Here is a 22,138-nt window from a genome sequence, read left to right as displayed (position 1 = left end):
AATCCAACAATCCAGATACGTCACCAAAAGTCGGTCAAGAAGATCAATTGCCGGTGAAAAAAGAAAAACCAATCGAGAGGAACCAACAACAATGTTGATGGTCCGGGCGACAGAAGAATTCTGATTAGAAAACGGGAATGGTTCCTAGTCCTGCCACCCAGGGCAGGGCGGTAGATCACCTGACCTACCGGTAGCGTGTGCCGCGAAATTTGAAATTCTGTCGGAGACGACGGAGTCTATAGCTAAGTATATATCTGGCAGGGAAGTTGAATGTATAAAAACAGCCCACTTCGATTGGTAAACAGCTTGAGAGGATGTTCTTCTAGCGTTGGCAATAGCTCTTGCCACTGCTCTTGAAAAACCTCTCGCTCTGGCCAACTTTTCGATAGTCTGAATGCAGTCAGACTCAGAGCGGAGAGGTTTTTGTGATACCTCTCGAAGTGGGGCTGTTTGAGTAGATCGTTTCTTTCTGGTAGAGTCCTTGGAAAGTTTACCAGAAATGACATGACCTCTGCGAACCAGTCGCTTGCATGCCAAAATGGTGCAATCAGAGTCATTCTTGCTCCTTCTGAAGCCGCAAACTTCCTTATCACCTCTCCCAGGAGTTTGAATGGAGGAAAGGCGTAGACATCCATTCCCTTCCAATTCCAAAGCATGGTATCTATCGCTATCGCTCCTGGGTCGAGAACCGGGGAGCAGTAAATTGGGAGCCTCTTTGTCTTCGATGTCGCGAAGAGGTCTACTAACGGCCTCCCCCAAAGTCTCCACAACTTCCGGCAAACTTCTGAATGGAGAGTCCACTCGGTCGGAAGCAGCTGATGTTGACGGCTGAGAAGGTCTGCCCGAACGTTCTGCACTCCTGACACGAATCTTGTTAGCAACGTTATATCCCTCATCTTCGCCCAGAGCAAGATATTCCTCGCTATCTCGAACAGGGGTCGAGAATGCGTGTCCCTCCCTGTTTCTTGATATATGCGAGAGCTGTGGTGTTGTCCGAGTTGATCTGGACAATCCGTCCTATAATTCTTTCCTCGAATAATTGCAGAGCCAAACAAATTGCTTCTAATTCCTTGAGGTTTATGTGCCAGGACCTCTGTTCCCCTCTCCAGAGGCCTGACACTTCTTCCTCCCCCAGTGTTGCTCCCCAGCCTGTCATAGACGCGTCTGAGAACAACACTAGGTCTGGGCTCAGAAGCTTGAGAGACAGTCCTTCCGATAGCTTGACGGGATTGAACCACCACTTCAAATGGTCTTTGACTGACTGAGAGATTCTTAAAATTTCGTTCAAGTCTTTTTTGTTCTTCCAGTTGTCTGCTATGAAGAACTGAGGCGGCCTGAGGTGTAGCCTTCCCAGAGAAACAAATTTCTCCAGCGAGGAAATGGTCCCCAGCAGACTCATCCATTCCCTCGCTGAGCATATTTCCTTCTCTAAGAAGACTGATACTTTTTCTAAGCATTTCAGCTGACGTTCCGTGGATGGAAAAGCTTGAAAAGCCACTGAATCCATCTGAATCCCCAGATACACGATGGACTGTGTTGGGATCAGATGTGATTTCTCGAAATTGACGAGAAGGCCTAGGGCTTTTGTCAGCTGTAACGTTTTGTGAAGGTCCTCCAGACACTTTGTCTTGCAAGACGACCGGATGAGCCAATCGTCTAGATAGAGTGAGACTCTTATCTTTGAAAGATGAAGCCATTTTGCTACGTTTTGCATCAAAAACATGAATACCATCGGAGCTGTACTTAGTCCGAAGCAGAGGGCTCTGAAATGGAAGACCTGCCCTTTTAAGACGAATCTGAGGTACTTCCTGGACCGAGGATGGATCGGGACATGGAAGTATGCATCTGGAGATCCAAGGACACCATCCAGTCCCCTGGTCTTAGTGTTGCTAAAACAGACTGTGAAGTTTCCATCTTGAATTTTTCTTTCCTTACGAAAAGATTCAGTCTGCTCACGTCCAGGACAGGTCTCCATCCCCCAGACTGCTTCGGAACCAGGAATAACCTGTTGTAAAAGCCCGGGGAATTCAATGATAGAACCCGCTCTACCGCTCTCTTCTCTAACATTTGATCCAAAAGATCTAGCAGGACCTGTTGTTTCGAAGTCTGGTAAGATGGCGACAGATCTATCGGTTCCGTGCTTAATGGAGGTCTTGAGAGAAACGGGATCTTGTAACAGTTCTCGATAACTTCGAGTGACCAACTGTTCGCTCCTCTTTCCTCCAAGCTTCTGAGAAGAGAGCAAGTCTCGCTCCGACCGGTGTCTGAAGGGTAGATAAGTCATTTCTTTCTCCTAGACTTTGATGGGGCTCTGCCTCTAGGGAAGGTTCTCCCCCGAGTGGAGGCTCTCGAGGGAGCTCTGCCACGAAAGGGCTTAAAATTCTTCCTGGAAACTTGCGTAGTCCGGGAAGAGGGATGGGCAGCAGGACGTTTTGAGGATTGAGATAATAGGTCCTGCATTGCTTTCTCTTGAAGATTCACTGATAGATCTTTTATCATTGATTGAGGAAACAGATGAGCCGAAAAGGGGGCGAACAACAGTTCTGCTTTCTGTGCGGGCGATACTGATTTTGATGTAAAACTGCAGTAAAGCGAACGTTTCTTAAGGACTCCTGACGCAAAATGTGATGCCAATTCGTCGGAGCCATCCCTTACTGCTTTGTCCATACAAGACAAAATACTAGACAATTCCTCTAAAGAAATCGAGTCTGGACTTCTAGACTGCATATCTAAGACTCCTAGACACCAGTCAAGGAAGTTAAAAACTTCCAATGTTCTATAAATACCCTTAAGATGATAGTCTGTTTCCGTCATCGTCCAGGATACTTTTGCTGAAGGAAGGTAAGATCTTCTCGGAGCATCCACCAAATTAGAGAAATCACCTTGAGCGGATGCAGGGATCCTCAAACCTGCTTCCTCTTCCGTTTCATACCATATTCCTCCTCTACCACTAAGTTTTGCGGGGGGAAGAGCAAAAGAAGTCTTGCCCTTCGCCTTCTTGGATTCTATCCAATCGTGGATCCTTTTGAACACCCTTTTTGTGGAGAGTGACATGGCCATCTTCACAAATCCTGGCGTCTTCCTTGCCTTCGATGAAGATAGTTGAGAAGGCGGAGAGAGAGGAACCGGAGCTTGAAACTTATCAGGAAATAAGTCTTTCAAAAGGCGAGTCAGGGTTTTATAATCTGAAGAAGATGAGGCTGAAGACTCTTCCTCATCCTCAGGACCAGGGTCAGTTGAATCTTCGTCTTCCAAAGGAACAGCAGAGGTGTCCTGTTTCGAGCGCGAAGAGACTAAACTCTTATTTCCCTGAGGAATTTTCGAAGAGGAAATTAGAGTATGTTCTCCTATCAGCGTCGAATTTCTATCAAGTTCCTGTAAAGGAACGTCATGAGGTGCGTCCTGGAGAACTCTCTCTTGACGAGAGTCCAAACGAGGCTCGTCTAAATTCTTGAAGAGTCGATCGCTCACCCGTCTGAGGAGCGTCCTGCCTCGTATTTCTGCGAGCGTCCTGACTTTTAGGACGCCTAGCGTCCTCAAACGCATACTCATGAGCGTCTTTATCTTCCTCCTGGCGAGCGTCCTGACGTGAAGGACGCCGAGCGCCTAGCAAAGTCTTCTTAGCATCATGTCGTATAGCGTCATGACGTCTAGGATGATTAGCGTCCTTAGAACCTGCATCATGAGTTTCTTGCTGATGTTTGTGATATCGAGTATCCAGTAAAGCGTCCTCACGAGCGTCCTGAACAGTTTTGTGATGAGAAAGACTTCGAGTTTCTCCAACTAAGCCTTTGCGCACCCATCGAGGAGCGACATTATAAGTAGACTGCCGTGCGCCATCAACGTTGTCCTTAGAAGCTTCTCGATACCTAAATCTTACGTCCTGAGCGGTTTCTTGAAAGACCGCAGGACGAGCGTGCTGAGAAGGGTCTTTACAGGATTCTTGCCGAGTGTCTCGACACTTACGAGTAGAAACCTTGACAGAAGTTTCTCTAATAGTTCTATGGCGCTGGAGATTCTCTCTGCGTTCCCGATTATCAACATTATCTTCCTCCGTTCGAACATCGCCGAAGCAAGTCCTCTGAGAGTTCTCCAACTCCTGACAAAGACGACGGCCGCCTGTGCGACAACTAGCGTCTTTGACGTTTTCGCTGATACTTCCAGAGGCTCTATCAACAGGAGTACTAGCGCGCTCCTGCATGAGTCGTCGAGATCTAGAAGGTGACGAAACAAGAGAGGGAGAAGAACGAGGAGAGGAAGAAGGAGAATGTCTGGATTTCTTGACAGGCAACCATAGATCCTTCTTACGATGATGTGATCTTGACTCTCTTTCAGTGAAAAACGTAGACAATTGTCGATGCATCGCCAGTAGGGTCTCCTTAGACGAGGAAGATTCATACGAAGGACTTATCCAGTAAGAAGACGATGGGCGAGGGGACGCCCTCTTCTTTCTCTCAGGACTAATTTCACCAGAAGTCCTAACCCTCTTCTGAGGGATAGCGTCTTCAAAGTCTTCCGGAGAAGAACTAAGAGGAAGCCGCATATGAGGACGTTCCCAATCTTCTGATAAAACGTCCTCTTCTCTAAATCCTCTCTTAAGAGGGCAGGAATGACGATGGCCGCCTGTGCGACAACTTACGTCCTTACCGCTCTCGTCTTGAGAGGTCCTCCGAGAGACCCATCCTCGTTGAGGAGAAGATGTCTCGGAGGAAGAGAAACATTCTTTTAATATTCGAGCTCGCGCACGATCTTTGGCAGTCTTCAGGTACTGCCGAAGGGACGCCAGACCGGTGTTTAATTCCCGTAACCCTCCTTCGGCTTACGACATGTCCATTCCCTATGTCCTGGGAGTCCGACAGAGGTCTCAGCCTGGAGGCGCTATAGGACTGGTTTGACGCCCCCTCCACAACACTATCACTATCACTGCACTTTTGCACATTAGTTTGGAGCGCGAGCACTTTTGATTAAAGGTTCCGAATCGACTCCATAATTGTAGTAAGAGCGTTACCTTCAGCAATCACTTCATTGTCCGAAGGCAAAATAACAGGGTTAGGCGTAATAGGCTCTACATTTATATTAGACTGCGGTGTTTTATCACTGCGACTCTTGACAGAAGCACTCCTGGAGGAAGACCTGATTCTGTTACGTTCAAGCTTACGTACATAAGACTCATACGCCTTCCATTCAACATTAGTCAGAACCTCACATTCTTTACACCTATCATCCAATAAACAAACATGCCCTCTACAATTCGTGCACACCGTGTGAGGGTCTACCGAGGCTTTCGGTAGCCTAACCTTACACTCTTTCACACCGCACACCCTGAAACTAGTAGAACTAGATCCAGATATCACGAATCAAGAACAATCCAATCCAAATTCAAATTCAAACCACAATAGCGTATGCCAAGTCACAAAGCCAATTTCAACAACCAAAAGACAATCAGAATACTTAAGTGACTAAAGAAGTTTCGAAAATCCTGAGCGGAGGTAATGGAAACAAGTGTTTACACTACTGCGACAGAGAAAAATCTGAATAGAAAATGGGAATGGTTCCTAACGCCCGCCTCCCAGCGGCGGGAGTGGGTACTAACCACCTGGCCGACCACTGCGTGTGCCGGGAGTTTTGAAATTCTGTCGAACGTCAGAGAATACAGCTATATATATATCTGGCAGGTAAGTGTCATGAACAAATGTAATTTCACAAAGAAAAATGCAAAGAAATATTAGAAAAGACGTATAATAAAAAAAGTTACTGCACCTTCAATCTCAGTAAATTTAAGTAAATATTTTACGACAAATGCACTTAAAATTTGTTACTATTTTAGTTCTTATCTGTTTTGATACTGTATGAGCTGTAATTATAATTTTACAAAATTAAATAAATTTATTTATTTGAAAAACATGTATAACTTGGTAAAATTTACGATTGTATTGTAAAAGAGGCCCTACATGGGGTTGTAAATAATCATGGTCAACTTCTCGTACAAGGTAGGGAAAATTTTTTAGAATATTTTTACAGCTTGTGCATTTGCATAGCTTCATCTTTCCACTGATATGTTTTTTTCTTAAATTGGCCAACCTCAAAGTTTACCCAGCTTGGAGTGCATATTGATTTTTTACCCTGCCTCTTAAGAGTTAAAGTTTTTTGTAAGCAAACAATACGTGGTATAATATTCATGAATGCTGGACATCCAGGCAGCAGCAGCACCTCTCACCTTCCAGTCTACTAGACTATTACTCGAGTATACAATCAACATTGTAATATTCTGTGTAGCTCTATTTGTTTTGGATATCTTCCAGTATCTCTGCTATGATTCAAAGCATCCATCATGACTTTACACTGACCATCTCTGTCTTCTAATACTGGTGAGAAGAGGAGCTGGATATAATCACCCAAGTATGAAGGTAGCATGCCTGTACTGGATATCAAGCAGAACCTAAACTTTCCCAATCAATGCTTGCAACAATCTTACAGGATAAGATGTAATGCTAAGAAATATTCAGCATCACAAAATCCACTGCCATCATGGACGAAAGAGCTGGGGCAATCAGTGACAAAGAAAAAATGAAGTTTTCATAATAAAACTAATATTGTAATACTTACCTGAACACCTGAATTAGCCCCCGTCACTGACCACCCCGAACTATAGCCCCACAAACTTACCCAGCGTTACCAACGCTGCAGGTAAACACTATCTACTGAGTTACCTGTACTACAGTTGGCAACATTGGTGGCAGGAGTGGCCGACAGACCGGTCCCTATCCAATTGCAACAATCACTAATCATTAACGAGGGGAGGTAGGTGGGAGTTATTCAGGTGTTCAGGTAAGTATTACAATATTAGCTTTATTATGAAAACTCCATATTGCAATACATTCCTTGAACAACTGAATTAGCCTGATTAACAACATTTAAAAGGAGGTGGGCTCATTCTAATCTAGCCCGATCCCCTCACTAGACATATGCAGGTAACTCAGTTTCACCCACGATGTATCATGTAACTCACCTCTTTCCTCACTTATTTAGATGAGATTGCAAGCTGAGAGAGTACCTCAATGTCAGTCTCATTAGTCATGTCTCATCTCTGTCCAGCTAACCTCCCATGTGGTATTTAATACGTACCTCGAATGTACGGAGGTGAATTGAAGCCTCCCATGTGGCTATCTAGCTTCTCATGTATGGAGGAGGAGTTGCCTGAGCAATTCCTTCGGATTCTCCACTGAATACTGCAGATGAAGAGTGCACTCAAAGGCTCAACGAAGTTGTCCAGAAATGCGATCTGCCTACTGTAAGTGCAGTGACACACAACTAATGGGGAACTTAGTAAACAGAACAAACCTATAATGATCTATACTGAAAATACTTCCCCCAACCCCCTTCACCTTATAAAAACCAAACCTTTACTTCCAATGTGAGAAGAATTACTGAACCACTGCATTTGCTGCTACAAACGGGCCCAGCGAGTAACCCTCCACCAAAGAAAATTGAATGACTTTCAAAAAGAACGATGTGAAAACTGATACAGACTTCCATGTTGCTGCTTCTAGAATGCAGATACTGAAAAATTCCTTAAAAATGCCGAGGAGGTCGCTATGCCTCTAATACTATGTGCCTTTGGGCATGATTCATTACTGAATGAACCAGAAGAAGGCTTAGAGGTAGTCTGAAAAAATAACCTCTCTTAGAAAGAAGCTAATAGCATTCTTAGAAATCGGCCTTAAGGGTTTTTCGGGGAGATGAATAAAGTCTGAGGATGCGGCAAGAGCTTAGCTGTCCAGGACAAATAGGCCTTAAGAGCTCTAACTGGACACAGTTGAATTTCCAAGTCGTCCCCTCCCACAAAGTCCTCCAATGAGGAAACCTTAAAAGCTCTCGGTAGCTTAAAAGCTCTCGGTAGGGGATTCTTTTCCAATTCAGACTTAGCAACAAACTCAGGCAAGTTTGAAAGGTAAATATCCTCACCTGAGAATGATACTACTCTGGACTCCACCTGAATTTCTCCCTTCTTTTTGCTGTGGCCAGCAAAACTAGGAACAAGACTTTCTTGGTTAGATCTCTCAATGACAATTCCTCCAAAGGTTTGAAACTATGAGAACTAAAAGACTTGACTGCCACTAAATCCCATGAAGGGGCCTGAAGCAAGATTACCAGACGCTCGATCCTGAAAGATCTTAGATCATGCAAAATTTGGTTATTGGACAACTCGGGAAGGTGGAATCTGAACGTACTGCTCAGCATGGATTTATACCCAGCAATAGTCGAGTACAACAACTTTTTAGGTTTCCTGAGGAATAGGAAGAAATCTGCCACTTTCGCAATGGTAGGACGAAAGATACTGTATCCTTCCTTCCTGCACCAGTTACGATACATGGCCCATCTCGCCTGATATAATTTTATAGTTGATTTCCTTAAATGAAAAGATAGCTGTCGAGCCACTGCTTAAGAGTGTCCCATACTACAGACTGCTTGCTGGGTAGTCTCCAAGCAGCTGGCTTCAGCACGAGGAGATTCCGATGATAATAATGAAAATGTCGTTGTTTGAGAAGATCCCTCCTTTCTGGTACGATCACAGGGGGCTCCTCCAACATCTCTAGCAGATCTGGGAACCATGGTCTCTGGGGCCAACAAGGAGCTATGAGAGTCATTTGCATATTCATGCTGTTCCTAAGCTTTATTAGGACTTGATGAACCAACCCGAAAGTAGGAGAGGCATATGCCTGACTGTTGTCCCATGAATGGAGCATAGAGTCTGTACTGCAGGACAAGGGATCCGCTACCAGAGAGAAGTAAACCGGTAGACAGAAATTTAACTTTGTGGCAAACGAAATTCTTGAGATTGGCTCAGTGCATCTGCAATTACATTGAGCCTCCTCGCGATGAACTGTGGAAGGAAAGAAACTCTGGAGTTCTCACACCAGCAAAGAATCCTCTGTGCTACGAGATTTAAGGTTGACGATTTTGTTCCCCTTCCTTTCTGAGGTATGCTAATGCCATAACATTGTCTGAAAAGAGGGCTACTGTTCGTCCTTCGACTGTCTGGGCAAACCACTCTAGTGCCTCCTCTATCACTCTTAACTCGCGGAAATTGATTTATTCCTCCCGATCCGGATCCCTACAAAGGCCCATGGCCTGAACTTCCTCTAGGGTTGCTCCCCAACCCTGATCTGAGGCATCTGTATACAGATGAACATCCAGAATGGGGAGGACTAGACTTACGCCGGTGATCACATGATGTTTGTCTGAACACCACCAAAGATCCTCTTGCTGGGATCGTCCCAGACTACCACTACACTCTCTTCCCAACAGTCCCAGTGATTCCTGAGACATGCCTGCAGAGAGCGCATCCAAAGACGAGACCCAGCAACTAGAAAGGAGAGGGATGACATTCTCCCCAATAAGCTCTTCCACTCGCTCACTGGTTGAGCTCTTTGCGACGTAAAACTTTCCAGCTGACTCAGGACAACAAGAACTTGTTCTTGCATCAAGTTGATCTGAATTCCCAATGTCCAGCACAGATGTAGCAGAAAATCTCTTGCTCTTAATGCTTCTTCCTTGGAGGAAGCCGAAGGAGCCAGTCGTTGAGATAACTCCTTATTCTGAATCCTTGGCAATGCATTATAGCAGAAATTGGAGACATCACCCTCGTAAATACCTGAGGTGCTGTGGTCAGACCAAAGCAGAGGACTTTGAACTGAAGAGTTTCAGATGGACCTGAGAAATGAAGGAACCTCAGAGATTCCTGATGAATATGACCTGGAGATAGGCATCCTTGAGGTCCACCGAAATCATCCAGTCGTCTCTTCGAACTGATCTCAGCACTGCTTGGGAGGTTTCCATATGGAATCTGGAATAAACTACCATATGGTTGAGACCCAAGAAGTCTATAATGGGCCTCCATGAACCTCCTGCCTTGGTAGTCACAAAAATCTGGCTGTAGAAACCCGGTGAAGGGGGAGCGGGCTCTATTGCTCCTTTTTTTAACAATGACCAAATCTCCAAAGCCAAGGCTATTCCTGATGGAAGATGGAGAATAACTGGGAAGATGGACCAAAGAATCGGATACAGGAGCAGCAGAGAGAAAATTGATCTTGTACCCTTTCCTCAAAACCTCCACTACCCAACTCTCCGCGTCCCACTCCTGCCAGATATCCGCGAAGTGGGCCAGGCATCCTCCCACTGGTATCAACAAGAGTAACGTCTCCTACTTTCGAAAACCCTTCTTTGATGACAAAGATTTTGAAGTACCTGACCGAACATTTAGCCGGGAAGGAAATACGGAAACCTTTCGGAGACCTTGTTCCTTGCTCTGCAACTCGAAACGTCACCTGCTGGGACTCGACTGCAGACGTAGATGATTCAAAATTTACCATGGCTATGTCTCCTTCCTTAAAAAGACTGGCATAGAGTGCAAGATGCGCCCTCAACAGAACTCTCTTGAGAATATCCAGAAAGTGGGGCGGGAGGTAGCCCAAAAACAAATCCCTCCTTCTCTTTTTTCCCATGAAGGTTGTACAAGCAGCCGAAACATTTGCTTGGTACACCAGACCCATGGAAACAGACATTATCAGGTTGTCAAAAAGCACTGGATCAGAAGGGATGAAGCTGTTCCTCTTAAAGAACCCCATTAACCCCAACAACATCCACAATGAATGGGATAATGCTTCCGACTGGTTTTTAAAAGTGTCTTCTAGGATGGATGTCTCCCGTAAAGAAACCCCTACCTCCCTCGCCGCTGAAGGAACCCTGGCCAAGAACCTCCCTCGACTCGTTCAAAGGTACTCAGACACCGGATGAAGGGTTACCCGCTACCCCACACAAGTTCTTCCAAATAGGAAGCAAAGAATCCTGCCTAGATGTACCCACTATCATAGCTAATTTGGAATCTGCCTCCCTCAATGCTTGCTCCACCCGACCGAATCAAGGCAATTCACAAGAAGTATGGGGAACCGTAGACTTGGTTGAATACATTTCCCCAAACATAGCCTGATTAGGCTGTACCGGATCCTCCATCACTCTGGACTGAGGAAAAAGAGAATGGATGAACTCTACCATCCTCTTACATTCGCTTTCTGTAGCCTGAGGAAAACCCATTTCTGCAATAGGGACATCATCTTCCAAAGAAGTTTCCCTGTCAGAATCCCCCGGCTGCAATGGAGCAGGAAAAAAGGCAGAACGAACACCAAGACCTCCTAAACCTAAAGAAGGGGAACCTGCTGATTCCTGACCCTTACACACATGACTCATCCTATCTGGTAATACTCCCGAGCCAGCTGCTAATGGCTGTTATACACCTGTCTCCTGAGACAGACGACGAAACCTGTCAACAACAGGATTCGCCGAATGCGAAACATGCATACCTGAGGTCGAACCGAAGAAGCTGTAACCGCAGTGCAGGCTGCCACTAACCGCGCAGATGCCGACAAAACACCTGTATCCAAAACAACCAGATACCCTAAACAAACACCTAAAGGAGGCAAAGCCACCACCCCTAAACCACTTGAATGACCTAATGTCCTGTTAGAATTCATAGTTGCAACCGTGGACAAATCAACAGTAGAAGAGAAGCACCCGTCCCCGAAAAACCCGACACTAAACCTGAACTAAAACCATACCCTTTGGAGAACAAAGCCGCCACACCTTACAGAAGATTAGGAAAAGACATAGTCGAGGAAGAGAAGAGTGAAGAAGTCACACACTGTAAAACTAAAGGAACTTCCATTGCGGAAGTTGAACAGGTGGAAGACACGCCCACTGAACTCACACTGACAGGTGTGCTTAAGGGGAAAATCTGATTCAGTGAAATTGAATCACCTGTTGCATGTCTAACACCTTCAGTACCAATGGAAAACGGAAACTGCGCAACTGGCGGATCTGAATGGACCTCAAGCAAAACAAACGCCTCTATAGTGGATGATGAGCGAGCCTGACTTACGTCCGGAATTTCTTCCGCCTCAGGCCAAGAGAGCATAGAGGAACATGAAGACACCTGGCCTGAGAGGACAACCTGCACAGAAGACAAACCTGATGGGGAAGCCCGAGAACAAACCACAAAAGACATCGAAACGTGACCCAACTGAGGAAGCAGAGAAAAAGGATGAGAAGATGATTTTGGTGGCAAAGGAACACTTGGAAAAGATGAAATGAAAGAAGGGAATAAGGTTGAAATGGAAGATGAAGCCATTCTTTTAAGCGACAAAAAATAAATTGAATCTACACCTCCTTGATGATCTTGATACATTTCACATGTAAATTTCAGAAAATTCTTTAACACGTGGTCCCAAATATTGGGGAACCCCAAATGGAAACATTGCTTAACTAACACTATAGCCTTGAGAAAGGCCCAAAAGATTTGCATTGTACTCTGCTAAATTAAAAGACATATCCTCTAACGAACTACCACCAGACAAAAGATCTGTGCTTTTTCTTGAAAGAAAAGAAACCTTCAAAGAAGGGAAAGCCTCAATGCATTCTGCAACAGGCACTGCTTCAACAACTGGATCGTCCAACGACTTACTGATCTTGTCCCGAGAAAAACTTGTGGACTGATCTTGTCCTGAGAAAAACTTGTGGACAGGAATAAAATTTCTGAAGAATCCAAAGGGGACCTCCTCCTGCCCAAAAGGGAATCCTCACCATAACCTGAAGGCAACTACTCCTGCAACTCTTCGTCCTGAATAGCTAAGTTAGAGTCACTAATTGTCTGAGTCTCTCCTATTTCTAATACATCTTTAGCACTTACACTTTTAGGATAATTGGGAAATTCTGCTGCTGACACTGCCTGATCTGCGCCAGGGGGGCCGAAAGATCCTACACTCTGTGCTTGCAGGTCTCCATTACCCCCAGCACCTGTTAGGGCTGGTTCTGGAACAGGCAGGGGAGCTGAAATAGAATGGTTAGAATCTGACATCCTATTACTAACATCCTTTTCTTCATGTGATTTTTCAAAAAGGTTGCTACAAAGGCTAGTCATACTCGGTGACAATCTATCCTCAAGTTCCCTAAATAACACTGCCTCAAGATTCTCTTGCTCTACCTTTTTAGGCTCAGGTGTTACTCTGCGTTTATTCTTAGATGCCAGTGCTCTCCTATGTTTTAAGTGCACCTCCATCTGTTCTACTGACCACTCCCTACATTCCCCGCATCTTTGTTTAACACTGCACTGGACTTCCCTGCAACTAACGCAATTAGAATGTCTGTCATGCTTGAGTGTACTCATCCGTTTTTTGCAGGTGATACACGACCGATGAGCTCCTATATCGTTGTTGCCTGAATGCTCCGAAGGTGTAGCCGATGAGGATGACTTCGAGGGGATTATTGTAGGAACTTCTTTCTGAAGTGGGTCCATATTTACGGCAGTGTTCGTCAAGTTTTTACCAATCAAAACCAGGAGAGCGATCAAGAGTGTAATCAAATTCCAATCCAATTCAACAGACGATGTAAGTCAATTAAGGCTGTGAGGGTTGGGCTAATAGACCATACACAATGTTCGCTTGAGCCAGGACACGTCCTGATGGTCGAGCAAACAAGAAGCAATTGGATGGGAAGCGATCTGTTAGCCGGTCGTGCCACCGATGTTGCCAACGGTAGTACAGGTAACTAAGTAGACAGTATTTACCTGCAGCATTGGTAATGCTGGAAGTTAAAAATTTACCCAAGTGTGGGTAAGTTTGTGGGGATATAGTTCGGGCTGGTCAGTGACCAGAGTTAATTCAGGTGTTCAGGGAATATATTACAATATTACTTTTATAGCTGAAAGGCCAGATACAAAACAGTATGCAGCTTAACCTACTGAAGATAATCCTATGTATACACAGCAGTTTATAAAAAGTCATAGGTGGTTCCAAAACTAAAACTAATCATAATTTTCATGATGTGAAGGTCAGTAGTGAAGCAGCATGTTGAAGAAAGAGTTGCATCGGATTATCGTGGATGGAAAACATTTGCTTAAGCAAATATTAAATGATGAAGGAATGAGCTTTTTCTGGAAGTTTACCAGAGCATACATACATACATCAAAAGTCTAAAACAATGGCTGGATTCAAGGCATTCAAAGACTGTATGTGTATATATTAAAGGTCGGTACTCATACAACCATTCTTTTTTTCACTTTCATTACATTCAAATAAGTTATATGACATAAACAATAATTTGGTATTTCAAAATACACTTTCTATTAATGATTTTGCCTAACTGTAGGCATGGTTAAGATAGGCTAGGCTAGGCTATGATGTTCATTAGGATAGGTCAGTTGAAATGCATTTTTTTTATATATATTTTTGCCTTTATGACAGGTTTATCAGCATGTATCTGTATTCTTGTAGGAACAAGGAACAAGACAAAAGGGAGGAAATAAAGTATTATGAAGTAATTAAGACAACATATTACCTCTCTCATTCAGAATGAACATGCAGATAAAAAGAGCAGCAGCACTATAAGACACTGCAATCTGTAAAAGCCTTTCAACAGCTTCTGACTTTCCATCAACTCCAATCTGAACTCTCGTAACAGTTGACTACTGATAGAAATCAAGCTCTTATTTCAATATATAAAACTGATGCATTTTGACAATAAGTTGAAGCTGAAACATATCAAAATTAGAATTATACGTGTATTTTTAAGCAAAAATGCCCAATCCTCAGCTATAGTTAAACATATAGTGCCCCAGCTCAGAAAAGTTAGGTCTGAGCTCTCAACCTGCTTCCACACCAGCGCAGACATCTTTTCACTTTCCCCACCCTAGTAGTTATTGGACTTTGTGAAATAGCTTTAAATACTTCACTACAGTACAAAATTTTACCTCCATATCTCAGTCTTCCACATGTGTACTTTGAATTATGTACATCAACTTAAACATGGTCAGCTTGCCACCCTCAATAGCAATACAAAATTACTTACCCAAATATTCTTTTACCATTTATATTTACCCAAATATATTTTACCCATTTATAAAATAAATAGACAGGCAAGGCATTTGTGTTTATATGATAGTTCTTATGATACAATACAAACCTAACACTTACTTTCTTTTATCAAACCAAACCAAGGCATTTTATGTTTCTATAACAGTTTTCATAATACTATTTACACCTAAGACTTACTTTCTTTTATCAAACCAAACCACTCCACAGCCCTTGGTTGTTAGGGCTGCCATTATAACATTTATATCATAGTTGCCAGTTCCAAGAAGGGACTTGTGAGGGTTAAACCAATTGTCAGGGGATAAAGCGTAACATATTTCATCTAATTCACTCTTGGCAAAAGCACCTCCATCTTGAAACAAGTTGTTTAGAGAGTGAAGAGCACATAACTCCTTTATCTGTAAAAGCAATTTCAAGGCAATTATTTCATAATCTGCAAAATAACCTTTACAACCTTTTAAAAAAAAGTTTATTTTTCAGAAATGCATATCATATAATTAGTATACTGCAACTTCATTGAAATGTATGAAATTTGAGACATTTCAAGCAAAGCTTGCATTAAAAGAAGAATCAATATCAAACCCTGAATTCCACTTGCATCATAAGTGACAATGCTCAAGCAAAAGGAAAGATTTAGAAAATCATAATTGGTACCTAAACATAAAAAGGTGTAATATATTTCATCAGTTATACAGTACATTGTAAATACAAACCTAAATTATCAAGACAAACTTACTATGGCAAATCAAGAACCAAGTGCTAGTGGCAATAGATAAAGACCCAATTTAAGAGTTCTCATTAGATACGATGCCTTTAAAAAAAAAAAAAGATACTTTTGTTTTTAATGTCTTTTTATTATACAAATGTAACTTGAATATACAAATAAGCCATATACATTTCCTATATGAGAAGAGCGAAAATGATTTGTTCTTAAATCACCAAGAGGATCTGATCTTGAATAAGAGGTGATAATTACGGTAAACATTAAAGGTAAGGTAAAGTTTATGAAGTCAAGACAGCCAGATGGGAAGAGACCATAAGGGAATGGATGAAAAGTAAAAAGCACAAAGCAATCCTGCCACCAACAAAAAGTACGTACAACTTTGCAATGTACAAATGCATGGCACATCATAGATTAACATTTTAATAAAGTTTAATGAGACCACAGAGTCAAACTGTACTATGCTGTTTTTTTCCATGTATCCATCTGCCTGTGGTGTTTTCGCATGGTAACACTGCATCCCGGGCTTTAAATAGTTACACTATGTGTAAGTTTTAGGTAAATAAAAGGATATCTGGGTGTACATTTGCAATTGAAAAGTGTTTTAATAATTTACTGTATGCGAATTACACCGTTAATATTCGAAATAGGATATTTAAATCCCGGGACGCAGTGTTACCATGCATAAAAACCACAGGTGGATGGACAGATGGAAAAAAACAGGGTATAGGTAGTAACACCTATCAGGACTACTATCTATTCAAAAGAACAAGAATGCAAGAGATAAAAGCTAAAATACAGTAGACAGCCTCTTATCCAGAATTATTGGGACCAAGAGTGTTCTGGACAACTAGTTTTTCTGGATAACTGACCCTAGGCCACAGTACGGCTTTGGTTAATTCTGTCTGACTTGACAATCATAATGATGAACTGATATGAACTAGTATGCATTATAACAACACACACTCAAATAAATTAAACATTAAAAACCTTACAAATGTTAAGAAAACATTAATATGTCTGGTAAAGAAAGCTAATGTTAAATTCAATTATACAGCATTTAACCCTCTTACGCCTAAGCCCTAAAAACCAAAACGTCTCCCGTATGCCGAGGCGGGTTTGGAGTGAGCGCGGAAGCGGAAAAAATAATTTTTTCAAAAAATCACAGCGCTCTTAGTTTTCAAGGTTAAGAGTTCATTTGTGGCTCCTTTTTTTTGTCATTGCCTGAGGTTTAGTATGCAACCATCAGAAATGAAAAAAATATTATCATATATAAATAATGCGATATATATGGTAGCGACAAAACAAATTCATACATAATTGTACTCAAATCAAGCTGTGCGAAAAATGTTTTTTTTTTTTTCATAAATTCACCATAAATCAAAATATTGTGCTAGAGACTTCCAATTCATTACAAAATGTAGTTAAATGATTGAATATTACTAGAATACAAGAGTTTTAGCTTACAATTGCGTTTTTCGACCATTTCGGCAGAGTCAAAGTTGACCGAAGGTTGAAATTTTTGCACTTATCGTTATTTATATGGAAATATTTCAAAACTGATAAAAGCTACAACCATGGGTTGTTTTTAGTTGTATTGTGCATGAAACTGCACACATTTCCATATATAAAACTTTATGTAACGGCAAACTTAAAATGGTGCAAACATTAGGACAATCGCACGAAAAAATTTATTGGAAGAGTTACCGCGCGGAAAAAGTTTTTTCATAAATTCACCATAAATCGAAATATTATGCTAGAGACTTGCAATTTGTTGCCAAATGAAGGCAAATGATTGAATATTACTAGAATATAAGAGTTTTAGCTTACAATTGCGTTTTTCGACCATTTCGGTAGAGTCAAAGTTGACCGAAGGTTGAAATTTTGGCACTTATCATTATTTATATGAAAATATTTCAAAACTGATAAAAGCTACAATCATGAGTATTTTTTGGTTGTATTCTACATGAAATTGCGCACATTTTCATATATAATACTCCATGTAACGGATAATTTAAAACGGTGCAAAAATTATGCCAAAGTGATGCAATAATTTTTGAGATGTCACTGATACTTTTTAGTGCGATAAGAAAGAAATTCGCGCTTGCGCGCCTGCGTAACGATTGTAAACAAAACAATGCCTTGATCCGTGAACTCCCAGCATCCCCCAATGCGCGTGATTCAAAAGTTTTCGGCTGGTAGGCCTATAAGTATTTTTCCGCTAATTTTTTAAAAAACTTTTTTGAGTCGACATATAATACGTCCAATCGGCATACGGGAGACATTTTGACTCGACGTTTAATACGTCCAATCGGCGTAAGAGGGTTAACTGAGTTGACAATAATAAAACAGTACCCTTCGTAATCATGCATGTCTTAACATTGCTAATGACAATATTTTGAATTCATTAAAAATGACTAACTTTCATACACAAAATTGCATCATTATGTACATACAAGCAGTAGTTAGTAAATTAACCCTTAAACGCCGACTGGACGTATTAAACGTCGACGAAAATTGTCTGTTGGGTGCCGAATTGAAGTATGAAACGTCGACACAAAAAAGTTTATTTTTTAAATTCGCGGAAAAATAGTTATAGGAATACCTGGCGAAAACTTTTGTATCACGCACCTTGAGGGATGCTTGGAGTTCACGGATCAAGCTGCTGTTTTGTTTACAATTGTTACCCAGGCGCGCAAGCGCGAATTTCTTTCTTCTCGCACTAAAAAGCATCAGCGACACATCTCAGAAATTATTTCGTCCCTTTGACATAATTTTTGCACCATTTTATATTAGCCGTTACAAAGAGTTTTATATATGAAAATGTGCGCAATTTCATGGAAATACAACAAAAAACAACCCATGGTTGTAGTTTTCATCAGTTTCGAAATATTTTCAGATAAATAACAATAAGTGCCAAAATTTCAACCTTCGGTCAAATTTGACTCGACCGAAATGGTCGAAAACCGCAATTGTAAGCTAAAACTCTTACATTCTAGTAATATTCAATCATTTACCTTCATTTTGCAACAAATTGGAAGTCTTTAGCACAATATTTTGATTCATGGTGAATTTTTGGAAAAAAACTTTTTCCTACGTCCACACGGTAACTGCCAGAAAAATATGATATTGTCATGATACAATAAAGTTTGTTCATACTTACCTGGCAGATATATATATAGCTGTATTCTCTGACATCCGACAGAATTTCAAAACTCTCAGCACACACAGTGGTCGGCCAGGTGGTTAGTACCCATTCCCGCCGCTGGGAGGCGGGCATCAGGAACCATTCCCATTTTCTATTCAGATTTTCTAGACCACTGTCCCCTGAGGGGAGGTGGGTACTTGATTATATATATCTGCCAGGTAAGTATGAACAAACTTTATTGTATCATGACAATATCATTTTGTTCATGACACTTACCTGCCAGATATATATATAGCTGAATCCCACCCTTGGAGGTGGGAAGGGACAGAATAGAAGGATTTTGGAAACAAATTACATGCAGATGATTGACATCTTGGTTCCTTACCTGTTAGCATAACTAGTCTCCAGCAAGGTAGTGACCTGTGTAGCTGGAGAGTTCTAGATGATCTGTCAACGGGAGCGTGACCACAATGCGACTAGACCATATTGACCATACTCTGAGGACAACGAAGCATAAACAATACCACCTGACCTAGCCCAACTAAAGTTAGTCCCATAACTTTTAGGCTAAATAAAGGGAAGTCCGCCTCAAGCGGCCAACCCTACAACCATAAAAACAATACCATCAATTAAAAGCACACCTATTCATTTTCTAAAGGATGGGATTCGTGCCGCTTCACGTCCCCAATACTGTATCTGCAGAAATGTACGGTCCAAGCGAGTAGCAGTTCTCATATGTCGCCTTCACATCTCTGAGGTAGTGTGAAGCGAACACAGAGTTGCTTCGCCAAAATGTGGCACTCAGGATATCACTGAGTGCTATATTCTTCTGAAAAGCCACCGAAGTCGCTACAGCTCTAACTTCGTGAGCATTAACCTTCAGAAGACTAAGATCACCATCTGGACAGGACGAATGAGCCTCCCTGATGGTGCTTCTTAAGAAGAACGCTAGGGCGTTCTTAGACATTGGTAATTCTGGTCTCCTGACGGAGCACCACAGGTTGTCCGACAGACCTCTACATTGTTTGGTTTTCGCCAGATAAAACTTGAGAGCCCTGACAGGGCACAGGACTCTCTCTGGTTCTCGTCCGATGATCTCTGATAACCCCTTGATTTCAAAGCTCTTGGGCCAGGGGTTGGACGGGTTTTCATTCTTAGCTAAGAACGAGGGACTCGGTGAACACACCGCATAGTGTTCTCTGAAGCCCACATGCTTACTCATGGCTTGAATCTCGCTAACCCTCTTCACTGTTGCCAGAGCGGTTAGGAAAACAGCCTTTCTCGTTAAATCCTTCAAAGAGGCAGCATGCATAGGTTCAAATGGGCTTGACATTAGAAACTTTAAGACAACATCTAAGTTCCATGACGGAATCTTAGGTCGTGGTACTTTTGAGGTTTCGAAGGACCTCAAAAGATCGTCCAGATCCTTATTATTTGTCAAATTCAAGCCTCTGTGTCGGAAGACCATCCACAGCATGCTTTTGTAGCTTCTGATCGTGGGCACTGAAAGCTTGTCAATATTCCTAAGATGTAGAAGGAAATCAGCAATCTGGCTCACAGAGGTCGTGGAGGAGGAAATACCTTTCCTCCTACACCATCTCCTGAAGAGAGCCCCCCACTTCGATTGGTAAACAGCTTGAGAGGATGTTCTTCTAGCGTTGGCAATAGCTCTTGCTACTACTCTTGAAAAACCTCTCGCTCTGGCCAACTTTTCGATAGTCTGAATGCAGTCAGACTCAGAGCGGAGAGGTTTCTGTGATACCTCTCGAAGTGGGGCTGTCTGAGTAGATCGATTCTTTCTGGTAGGGTCCTTGGGAAGTTCACCAGAAATGACATGACCTCTGCGAACCAGTCGCTTGCAGGCCAAAAGGGGGCGATCAGTGTCATTCTTGCTCCTTCTGAAGCCGCAAACTTCCTGATCACTTCTCCCAAGAGTTTGAATGGTGGAAAGGCGTAGACATCCATCCCCTTCCAATTCCATAGCATGGCATCTATTGCTATTGCTCCTGGGTCGAGAACCGGGGAGCAGTAAATCGGAAGCCTCTTCGTCTTCGATGTCGCGAAGAGGTCTACTAATGGGCATCCCCAAAGCCTCCACAACTCTCGGCAAACCTCAGGATGGAGAGTCCATTCGGTCGGAAGCAGCTGATGTTGACGGCTGAGACGGTCTGCACGAACGTTCTGCACTCCTGAAACGAATCTCGTCAGGATCGTTATATTTCTCATTTTCGCCCAAAGCAAGATATCTCTCGCTATCTCGAACAGGAACCAAGAATGAGTCCCTCCCTGTTTCTTGATATATGCGAGAGCCGTGGTGTTGTCCGAGTTGATCTGGACAATCCGTCCCATAATTCTTCTCTCGAAGAATTGGAGAGCCAATCGAATTGGTTCCAATTCCTTGAGGTTTATGTGCCAGGACCTCTGTTCCCCTCTCCAGAGGCCTGACACTTCCTCCTCCCCCAGTGATGGTCCCCAGCCTGTCATGGACGCGTCTGAGAACAACACTAGGTCTGGGCTCAGAAGTTTGAGGGACAGTCCTTCTGATAGCTTGACGGGATTGAACCACCACTTCAAATGGTCTTTGACCGACTGAGAGATTCTCAAAATTTCGTCTAAGTCTTTCTTGTTCTTCCAGTTGTCTCCTATGAAAAACTGGAGTGGCCTGAGGTGCAGCCTTCCCAGGGAAACAAACTTCTCCAGCGAGGAAATGGTCCCCAGCAGACTCATCTATTCCCTCGCCGAGCATATTTCCTTCTCTAAGAAGACTGATACTTTTTCTAAGCATTTCAGCCGACGTTCCATGGATGGAAAGGCTAGAAAAGCCACTGAATCCATCTAAATCCCCAGATACACAATGGACTGTGTAGGGATCAGATGAAACTTCTCGAAGTTGATGAGAATGCCCAGGGCCTTCGTCAGCTGTATCGTCATGTGAAGATCCTCCAGACACTTTGCCTTGCACACAACTGGATAAGCCAATCGTCTAGATAGAGTGAGACTCTTATCTTCGAAAGGTGAAGCCATTTTGCTACGTTTTGCATCAGAAACGTGAATACCATCGGAGCTGTACTTAGTCCGAAGCAGAGAGCTCTGAATTGGAAGACCTGTCCTTTCAAGACGAACCTGAGGAACTTCATGGACCGAGGATGGATCGGAACATGGAAGTATGCGTCTTAGAGATCCAAGGACACCATCCAGTCCCCTGGTCTTAGGGTTGCTAAAACAGACTGTGAAGTTTCCATCTTGAATTTTTCTTTTCTTACGAAAAGATTCAGTCTGCTCATGTCCAGGACAGGTCTCCATCCCCCAGACTGCTTCGGAACCAGGAATAACCTGTTGTAGAAGCCT

At 42.7% G+C, this 22,138-nt stretch overlaps 1 protein-coding gene across 1 annotated transcript in view; it reads right to left on the bottom strand.

Moving 5' to 3' along the window:
* LOC135215380 (josephin-1-like) overlaps positions 1 to 22,138 on the bottom strand; it is a 315,685-nt gene that overhangs the window by 212,442 nt on the left and 81,105 nt on the right. The window contains exon 3 of the mRNA XM_064249959.1: positions 15,102 to 15,319. Within this exon, the coding sequence (XP_064106029.1) occupies positions 15,102 to 15,319 (218 nt within the window). The remainder of the gene's footprint in view (positions 1 to 15,101; positions 15,320 to 22,138) is intronic.

Source organism: Macrobrachium nipponense, chromosome 5, assembly GCF_015104395.2.
Source record: "Macrobrachium nipponense isolate FS-2020 chromosome 5, ASM1510439v2, whole genome shotgun sequence".
In the NCBI taxonomy this organism is placed as follows: Eukaryota; Metazoa; Arthropoda; class Malacostraca; order Decapoda; family Palaemonidae; genus Macrobrachium; species Macrobrachium nipponense.
Note: the sequence above shows the minus strand (reverse complement) of the source record. Positions and strands in the feature narration are given on the sequence as shown.